Below are 9,809 nucleotides of genomic sequence, written 5' to 3'. Positions count from 1 at the left end.
TAATCCCAGATGCAGGGGATCTGACATCATGGCTGGATCCCGATGCAATCACATTGAGTCCTTTGCGTTAACACATACTAGCGTTGGCCATGAATTGACTGATGTTGAAGCTGGTGACAGGACATGGGGATTAGCTATATTCTTTTTTTTTTTTTTTAAGATTTATTTGTTTTATGTATATGAGTACACCATAGCTGTCTTCAGACACTCCAGAAGAGGGCGTCAGATCACATTGCAGATGGTTGTGAGCCACCATGTGGGTGCTGGGAATTGAACTCAGGACCTCTGGAAGAGCAGTCAGTGCTCTTAACCACTGAGCCATCTCTCCAGCCTCGATTAGCTATATTCTTATGCTTTAAATTTACTCTAGTTTTTGTTTGTTTGTTTAAAAAAGCTGAAACCTCATAAGGTCCAACTGGTGAGGGCAACCCTATTCTTTATTTATTCTAACATACAAGATCTTTGGGACAATCAATCCCCTTAGGAACTCTGGAAGAATGGAGGTTTTTGCCAGGGTTTGATAAGATGCATGGGGAAAATATCTTTCCTGCAAGAACTAATACAAGATCTTGGAGAGATGGCTCAGCAGTTAAAGAGCACTGACTGTTCTTCCAGAGGTCCTGAGTTCATTTTCCAGCAGCCACATAGTGGCTCACAACCACCTCTAAAGGGATCTGATGCCCTCTTTTGGTGTGTCTGAAAACAGCTACAGTGTACTGATATAAATCCTTAAAAAAACAAAACAAAACAAAACTAATACAAATCTTGCCTCTTTGTACTAACTGGGAAACCTGCACACTTACAACACTGCACTTGAGAGATGGAGGCGGGAGGACCCTGAGTCCAGCCACCTCAGCTCACACAATGAAACCCATCTCAAAGCACATATCTGCAGTATCAGCACTTGAGAAGCAGAGGCACAGGGATCACCTAAAATTTACGGGCAGTCTGGTCTACATAGTGATTTCTAGGTCAGCCAGAGCTACAAGCAGCAAGACCCAAACAAAACAAAGTCTGGCATGGTGGTGTACACTTTAATCTCAGCACTCAGGAAGTAGATCTCCTGAGCCTACACACAGGTTCCAGGACAGCCAGAACTGCATGGAGTAATAATAGTCCCGTCAGACCCTCTGCGGGCCCCATTAACATTTAGCCAGCAACTCCACTCTATTGTTTATTGGGTTTGTAACTGGACAAAGTCACACGTGTACAAAACGAAGCTCATACTATCCCAAAGCAGAGTGGGGACTAAAGACTGGGGATCTGTTACTGGCCTTTGGGGAAGCTCTGAGGTGAGGGGTAGTCAACCTTCCCACTGCAGAGGTGTGGCCACAGGGGTAGAGAGAAGAGGAGAGCACCTGGCTTTGGTCACAAAACTCAGGGCCTGGCGCTAAGCCAGGACAGACAGACGGAAGAGAAGCCTCAAAAACCACCCTCCCAGGAAGCCAGGCACTACCTGACCAGTTCCACTGTGGTGTGGCTGGTTCAGACTTATACTCAGGGGCTATTGGAAAGGAAAGGCAGCAGAGCAGGACGGAGGAACGACACTGGTGAGTGGTCACTAGGGGTACTTGGACCTGTGGGAAGGGTGGGTAGGGAGGTGGGCCAGCTGCAACTAGGCAGCTAGCAGCGGGTTTCATAAATGCCACTGCGGCCAATGTATCGCACCCATTTGATGACATCATGGTCGCTGTAGTTCAGCTTCGGTTCGAATACCTTCAAGTAGCGCACCTTGAGGCCAGAAGGCGCGAATGGCACCTGAGCAGAGGACAGCTCCAGTTAGGAATATGGCCCTTCTATCACAGTACTCTGGCAAATTCCATGGTTCACCCACCCTATCTACCACAGGTGTTCTTGAATGACTGGTGTGGAGGGAATTCACTAGGAGACTACCACGTGAAGAGAGTTACTAGGAATCAGGACACATCTGAAGCTGAGCCCAGTTGTGAGGATAAAACTATTGCTCTAATCCTTAGGTTGCCAGAGCACTATCTCTGAACTACTTATCCCAGAGAACTACCACTGAACATACTTATCCCTGCCAATGCTGTGGACTTGAAAATAAAGTGGAGAAAATGATGTGTCTTATTCACACAAAGCAAATGTTTCTCAAAAACTATTTTGTGACAAATCAAATAGTCAAAAGCTTTTGGTCAGTTTAAACACCAATTTCTATTAAAAGGGGATGGGTCTATCAATTCAAGACATTTCCCAACCTAGGCCCAGTTCTCTTATTCCTAAGAAGTAGAGTCTAATCAAAATGATCAGAGAGTCTCCCATCACACCCAGCCATTGCGCTATACCCCTCCTCTGCCTACCTCAAAGTTCATGGAAATGGGGGGCCGAGCCCATTTCTTCTTATCGTTGGTGGGCAGGAGCTCAATCTCTGCGCTGATCTGGGATTCCTTCATGCCTGCCATGCGCTTGATCCTAGGAACACAGAGGGAATGGGCAGCAGGAGGCTGCAGTAGTTACTCCTTCAGTACCCGGAGCTGCAGTTTCTCCCTCACCCAGACTGTACGCTTTAGACACAAGTCGACAAGGGCCAACGGGAATATCTTGAAAACTAGACACACGTGCTCCTCAAGTGCATGAGAGATGGAGCACACACACACACACACACACACACACACAAACACACACACACACACACAGGCTCCTGGACAAGCATGCACTCTTTTCTCACCCTATAACCCACACAGAGGACAGGTCAAACTTAACCGGAAGGTACACTATGACGCCTTGAGCCTGCCTGTGGCCTCCTGAAGACTCACTTCCATACAATGGCGTTCTCGCTGGCCTTGTACTTGGCCTTCCCCTTCATGCAGATCACCTGTACCCCGCTTGTGTTCAATGGAGTCGGGATCCTCACCTAGGAGTGACACACCCGTCAGTGAGCTCTGGGGAGACCTGGATCATCTATCTGCCTTTTCTTCCCCGAGATAGGTGTTTCACTCTCCAAGTCTCCAGTCCTCACCTCAATCTTCTGGGCCAGAAGTGAGGGCTTGAAGTTGGACTTGATGACCACCTTGACCTCCAGTTTGGTGCGCCCCACCTCCCGCACCAATGGGATCACCCGGAAAGGAAGGATGATGTCCTTGGTAGTACGGTATCTTTGGAGGAGAGAACACATGTGATAGCACAGGGCCAGCCCTACTCTCTTCCAGATGCACCCCCTGCCTCCTCCACACCCCCATGGCACCTCATGAGTTCAAACTCTCCGTCGGGAGGGATGAAGCTGATGCTCCGCTCAGAGTCAAACTTGCTGAGTCGCACACACTGGTGGAAGGTGCAGTCATCAATGGCGATCGACTGCTTACCACTGTAAACGGAAGCAGAGCTCAAATAGGTACATGTCAGATTAACAGACCATGCCAGAGCAGGCTAGCCACACAGATTATGGGAAGCTTCCAGAACACAGCTTTCTGACTTGGAAATCCCTGCCCTGCAGTTTGAGGTGTGGGAGAGCCTCTGGGTTCCTTATCACCTGAGAACTTTGTTGCTGGGGATCAAACAAAAAAAGCGTGCTCTCCAAGGACAAAGACAGTCCCTCCATGCCTTATCGTCAATCACAAGACTAACTGGCCAAGGATGACTTGGAAAGACAGTTAACAATTCCAGAAATGAACTCCAAAGGGAATCTGGGTTCACTAGGCCTCACTGGATTCTCAAAGGCTTGCTCATCCTTGTGTCCCTTGAGCTCCCAGACACCGGTACCTCTTGCTTGTTTCATCAGCTGTGCCTTTGCCCTGCTTTTCTATGACAATCTTGTCATTCATTCCAAACTTGCACTCAGGCATGCCACTCAGGTAACTCTTCATCACCACCCGGCCTGACACATGGGCACTCAGCACCTGCCCTGGTGACAGAACAGAGAAACAGGGAGCAGCTGAGCCACGCCGACAGGCCAGGACCTACCCACCCCCAATCCCCGGTCTCATCATGAGAAGACACTTACCCTGTGGGGACATAAGCAGGTTCACACTCTCCAGAACATCTAGGAAGAGTTCATTCCGGCGATACTTGATGCCTTCTCGCCGCCAGCCAATCTGCCCGGTCACCTGGCTGGTGATCTGGGACTGTTCTTCCTTCGTCTATATGGGATAAAGGTGGCCAATGACCTCATCCCTTTCCCCGTCCCATTACCCTCTGCCCACTGTATCACGTCACTCTCCCTCCTTCCTCACAACCCTTACAGGGCAGGATCTGCAGAACAGAGTGAAGCTGCAGTGGGAGAAGTGAGGGAACAACTTACCTGATGCTAGAAGCCGCAGAGCCAGCAAGGGGCCAACACAACAGGAAGCAGCATGGTAAGCAAACAAAGGGAGAAAGCGATAAGGCTCAAGTCTGAGAGGAGAGCCCACGTGCTTTTCTGAGGAACACAAGGCCTGAAGAGCAGACACACCCCTGTCCCCCGTGTAGAAGAAACCAACTGAGCTGTATTCCTGGTAATAGAGATGCTGAGTTGGCAGCTTCTGGGGTAGGAGAGCTAGCTACCCAGAGCAAAAAAGGCCTGCAGTCATGGTAGGAGGGCTGAGGCCAGCACTTCCTGTCAAGGGCAAGCTCATGAGTCAGCTAGAACAAGGCCAGGGATCAATAGGAAGGAAAGGAGTTTGGGGTCCACCCTGTGTGCTATACAATTAACTCAAGTACCTGACTCTTGATACCCTGCTGGGTGATGAAGGTTTTCAGTGCACCTGTCTCTGAGTTCTGTGGGTAGCCAAAGTCCAGAATCTCTGTAAAAAGAAGGGAATTACAGCCTGGCAGTGAGGTATATGCCTTTAATCCTAGAAATCAGGAGGCAGAGGCAGGTGGCCGAGTTCAAGGCCAGCCTGGTCTACAGAGCCCGTTCTAGTACAGCAAGGCTACACAGAGAAACCCTGTTTCAATAACACAAAACAAAAAAACAAAAAAAGAAGGGAATTACTAGTTTCTGGAGAAAACAAAAGATTCCTTCCTTCCAGTCCCTCCTCTGGCCCGGATATCCCTGCCTAGAACATAGAACAGGTCCTGGTGCTGTACAGAATCACCTACAGCCAAGTCTTCTAGCTTAGAGCACTCAGCTTAGGATTTGTTCTTCATACGAAAATACAACTTTTTTCTTCAAATGTAAAAAAGAAAAATCATGAAAGAGTCACATGGTCAGTGAGTGGGTAAGAGGATTAAAAAAACCCTGAGCCCTCCTTTTCTCCAGAAAACAGATGGTGGTGAAAGGGAAGTCGTCACAGATACTACAAGAGGAAAGAGGACAACCAAGGGACCTACAGGACTTCCTCTTCTCCAGGCTCTGAGGGAGTGTTGAGATAAGAGTTGAGTTCAGTTTGTGAAGATTTTAGGCTAATACAGGTGGCTTGGCCACCAAACCCCACAGTCAGGTTCCTAGCCCCAGCAAAGACTAAAACTTCGTGCTGGCCTATTTTCATATTCTACTCTAAAACAAGACCCTCTCAGTTAGGCCCCTCCCCACAGTGGCATTTAATCCTCCAATGTCTCACCATCCAGCAGCTCGTATATGAGCACAAAATTGTTCTTGATGTTCTCCTCGCTGATTTTGCCAAAGTAAGCAGCCATTACATCACACATCTTGTAGAGGAATTCGAAGACCATGGCAGCATTGACATTCTGCTTGGTGACTGCGGCCAGCCAGATGTTGGACCGCTTAACATGGAAGAAGCTGGTGCGAGCGATGTTTGTGACAGGGCTGCGCACCTGCTGCCGTGCATGAATGACATTGACCCGAAAGGCATCCACAGCATTCCTCCTAAGGGAAAAGATGCAAAGAGGCAATTCAGTATTTAGGCAGACCTCACCCCCTGAGGATCACCTACAGATGCTGGCTGCCCCACCCTCCACACCACTGAAATCTGACATATATTCATAAGTCAAGGCCTAAACCACTAGGGCTCCCTTCTTATACCACCTGCAGGGTCCTGGGAGAAGGTTCTGCACTGGCTTGCTACCTAAAGGGGAACTCAAATGATAATAACGGGAAGAGTGCCTGTAGTGTTAATAAACTGACTCCTGGGCCTGACTTGCTTTCCCAGATACACCCCAGCTGTCCCCACTCTAGCTTTCCAGGAAGTTCCAGGCCTGCAGAGAAAGAGATCTCTGTTGGGTCCATCAGTGGGGAAAGCTAACTCTTCAGGGAGTTGAATAAAACTAGTATGACCTTGGAAGAGTCTACTCTAAAGGGTGAGAGGGGCTATAGACTGTGCCACCCACTTCTTTTCTAAGGTCTGACTTCTGAAGGGGATGAAAAATGATGAAGGAAAACAATTTGGGGGGGCAGGACCCCCTGTACCTGAGCGGCAGCTTCACAGGCTGCTTACCTATTGCTACATCAGCCAATGAGATGGGATGAGAGAAATGACGTCAGCAAGGAGGAGATTGACAGCAAGGAGAGAGAGGGTTAGACGACACACAACACACCAAGGTGGGCAGCACATACCATGAGGGAGAAGCAGACAAGACAGGCAACAGGTAGAGAGCACGCTAAGGCATGCAGGGTGCCATGTGGCCCAGCTGTGGCATAAACCAGGACCATCCAGGCTGGGAGTAGCAGGAAGGAGTGGAACCAGCCAGGTTCACTTAGGCTAGGCACTGCCACAAACTAAGTCTAGGTTAGCTTTACCACCAAAAAATGGATACAGCCACACCAAGCTAGCCCATTAGCCAGGGAGGCAAGAAGGTAGGAGAGCTACCATAGGTCTATTCTGAGACTATTTATCTCAAGCTCTTTTGAGAAAGAAAACCAAGGCAGGAAGAAACAGAAGAGCCTAGCCTCAGGCTAGACAGTGGAGGATCTCTTAGCAAGCAGCCAGAGTGTGAGGCAGAGTGAGAAGTGAGACTTTAGGAGGTCTTAGGAGCTGTCCAGCTCCACCCAGATGAGCTACAAAGGCAGCATGACCCGCAGAGCACAGTAAGCCGGTTCACAACCAGGGAGGGCCCAGGAGAACTGAAAACAGCTGAGTCAGCAGACTACAGAGAGGTTTTAAGGGGATCTAGGGAAGGCTCTCAATATGAGAAGGATTTGAAAGCAAGATTTAGATGGATTAGTATCTCCACACACACACACTAACTACACCCACTGGAGAGAGTGCTCCCTTCTAAAAGGAAGACCAGGCAAAAGCACCTGGTCTTCAGCCACCAGACCTACCCCAAAGACACAGGGAGCAGGAAGGGCAGGGATTCCTAACCCTAGGGGGTGGAGGTGTCATTCCGAGGCCTGGAGCCTAGCAGCTAGGCCAGTGCCCAATGGGAACCAGGCTATATTGCATGCTCAGGCTGAGGCAACAGGGAGGTTGAAACACAGCATGCTCAGTCAAGGGACTTACCCGATGTCATCTCTGTAGACCCGGGAGATAAGCACCTCCCCCTTGTGATTATAGATGAATAAGCCTCCGATCATGGTGGCAGCTCAGTCTCTGTGACCCATTGCTCTGAGAACAGACCTAGGTAGGAAAGGGGAGGGGGGATTAGGGAAAGGGGAAATCTTTAGAACCCGTCCACGCCAATGGGGCTGTACAGGCCCGCCTTGTTTCCTGACTCAGTCCTCTAGCAAGTGACTCCCAAGTCCTCCGCAGCCCTCCCGAGGCTCCAGTTCCTGTTTTTCCACACTGGATAGGGGACAGCACTTTAAGAGTGTGAGGCCCGGGGATTTAGGCCATTTTTATCCAGCCTTTTCTGAGGGCTGAGGAAAGTAACCACAAGGCCGAGCTCAGCCCCCTACTGTGCACTCTCACTCCTGCTGCTTCCAGTGAGTCACAGAGAAGGCCTGCCTGCAGATGCAGGAATGGCGTGGCGGGAGGGATTACTCTAGTTGGCTTGAGCCTGGGCCTGCCACCAGGCATAACCTTTAGAGCAAGCATTACCCTTCCAAGAAGGCAACGGAGCATGACCCTCTAGAAGTCTACACATTCCAGGAAAGGGTGTGCAGGGTGAGGTGGGGCTGGGAGGGAAGAGGCCCTTAGGCTCTAACACAGAGCCAGGAAGGTGGCTGAAGCAGGCACATCTTTCCCAGGCAGAGAGATAAGCAGACAAAGGAACAGAGGCCCGCTTAATAAGTTCTTTAAAAGATTTCATTTTTACCGACACACAGGTACATGCCAGTGTGCTGTATGTGTGGAAGCTAGGTGTTAGACTGAACACTGCCCTCCACCCCTCAAGCCTGAGTTAGGGTGGTACTGAGCCAAATGACATGTGCCGGGACCTGAACTCAGGTTTTCTGGAAAAGCAGTAAGAACTCTTCAATGCTGAGCCCCTTTTACAGTTATTTCTGGTTACTGTCTTTTCAAAATTTCTAAGTGTGACAAAAATTAGGTCTGTATGTAGTAGCATTAATCCTGCCATCTAAATTGTGTCTCCAAATCTGCCAAGTCAGTCACTTCTGGCCTGGTGTTTACCAAGCAATGGGCAGGGATAACAGAATGCCTCGACTGCCCAAATTATTTTGGTCAAAATTAAGGTAGAATATTTGAGTAACGGGGTTAATCTGGTTCTAGATTTCTGGATTAGTCCAGATATTAATTTCACTGAGGTTAGTTTAACAGACTTTTTGAAACTGAAAAGTTAACCCTTGAAGCCCAGTGACAAGTCCAAAGAAGGTGAGAAAGAAAATGCAAAATGGAGGTTGAGCGCTGAGCAAAGGACCAAGTCCACAGGTATCAACCTCGGGTGGGGGATGGTGTGTGTGACCTCGGGGGGGGGGGCGGTGTGTGTGTGTCCTGGACGAAAATGCAATATTTAGTTAAGGAAAGGGTTAGCTGGAATTGCTAGCAAAAGACCAGGATGACCCCAAAGCACCAAATACAGCTGTGGGAGTCCCTAAAGGTCTCCTATGGCAAAGGTCATAGGAGCTTGGGAGGAGCGAAAAACAGCGAAAAGAGATAGACAAGAAAAAGAGAAAGCTGAGAGACAGGGCCTACTCTTCTGTTAGTGAAGCATAGGGGGCTGGTGGAGTTTTTCTCAGCTGAGGGAGGAGAAGACATCTAGGCCCGGGAGATGTCACCACGGGATGCGGGGGCTGTCACAGGTCTGAGGTACAAGAGCCGTGGGGGTAAACCAGGAGGATGGAATCTCTCAGTGTTCGAGAGAGACCTGTCACTGTCCAAGGGAGTGGCACCAGGGGATGTCAATGTCCTGGGGGATGGGGAAATAGGAAACCCCGGGGTTGAGCGGTTGTCAGGATTCTAGGGATGGGGCGCCGCGCGGCGTCTCCCGCTCTAGGATTCCAGCCCTAGTCTCTTCCCGGAGACGCCTGGCGGGTCACTGGAAGGCGTTGCTCCCCGCCCTTGCTGCAATCGCGCCCAAGGCACCCCCGCCCGGTTGTCTACTCCCTCCCGGGTCTGAAGGCTGAGGCCACTCCCCGGTGCGGGCAGTTTTCCACCCAGCACCGTGCAGGGCAAGGCAGGCTACCACAGCACCCTCGTCGCCTGATAAGGACCTCTAAGTCAAGCCTCCCAGCTCACCTGGAGTCAGCAGCCCCCACAAGGCCGGCCTGGCCACTCTCGGATCCCAAGATGTCCGCCCGCCCCCAGCTCGCCTGTCTGCTGCCTCGGCTTTCACTGCAGTGCTCCCGCCCCACCCCGCCCCGATCGCAGCTGCGCCTGCGCGCTCGCCTCCAGCGGCGACTACAAGTCCCGTCAGTCCCCGCAGCTTTCAAGCTGACACATCTGAGCGCCCTAGGCTCAACAAAACTACAACTACCGACAGCCTTCAAGACAGAGAAGACGTCAGCTTTAGTGCGCCTTGCAAGCAACACGTGTCGTGATACACTCCAACCATTGTTTGCTTCACTGAGAATCACGGGA

The 9,809-nt window shown here is 50.3% G+C and overlaps 1 protein-coding gene across 2 annotated transcripts; it reads right to left on the bottom strand.

Annotated features, from left to right (window-relative positions):
- Positions 1-159: 159 nt before the first annotated feature.
- Positions 160-9,589, bottom strand: Ap2m1 (adaptor-related protein complex 2, mu 1 subunit). 2 transcript variants are annotated; one of them, NM_009679.3, is made up of 12 exons: positions 9,468-9,589; positions 7,335-7,451; positions 5,496-5,761; positions 4,654-4,736; positions 4,256-4,261; positions 3,959-4,094; positions 3,718-3,859; positions 3,203-3,322; positions 2,978-3,113; positions 2,775-2,872; positions 2,319-2,430; positions 160-1,758 (listed from the first exon to the last, which is right to left on the bottom strand). In NM_009679.3, the coding sequence occupies exons 2-12, from the start codon at positions 7,406-7,408 to the stop codon at positions 1,624-1,626; spliced, it is 1,308 nt and encodes a 435-aa protein (NP_033809.1). In that variant the 5' UTR covers positions 7,409-7,451; positions 9,468-9,589; the 3' UTR covers positions 160-1,623. The 2 variants fall into 2 exon arrangements, with proteins under 2 accessions (NP_033809.1, NP_001289899.1); NM_001302970.1 differs by lacking the exon at positions 4,256-4,261.
- Positions 9,590-9,809: the final 220 nt, after the last annotated feature.

This window comes from Mus musculus, chromosome 16 (genome assembly GCF_000001635.26).
Source record: "Mus musculus strain C57BL/6J chromosome 16, GRCm38.p6 C57BL/6J".
Taxonomy (NCBI): domain Eukaryota; kingdom Metazoa; phylum Chordata; class Mammalia; order Rodentia; family Muridae; genus Mus; species Mus musculus.
This window is presented reverse-complemented; position numbering and strand designations above follow the sequence as displayed.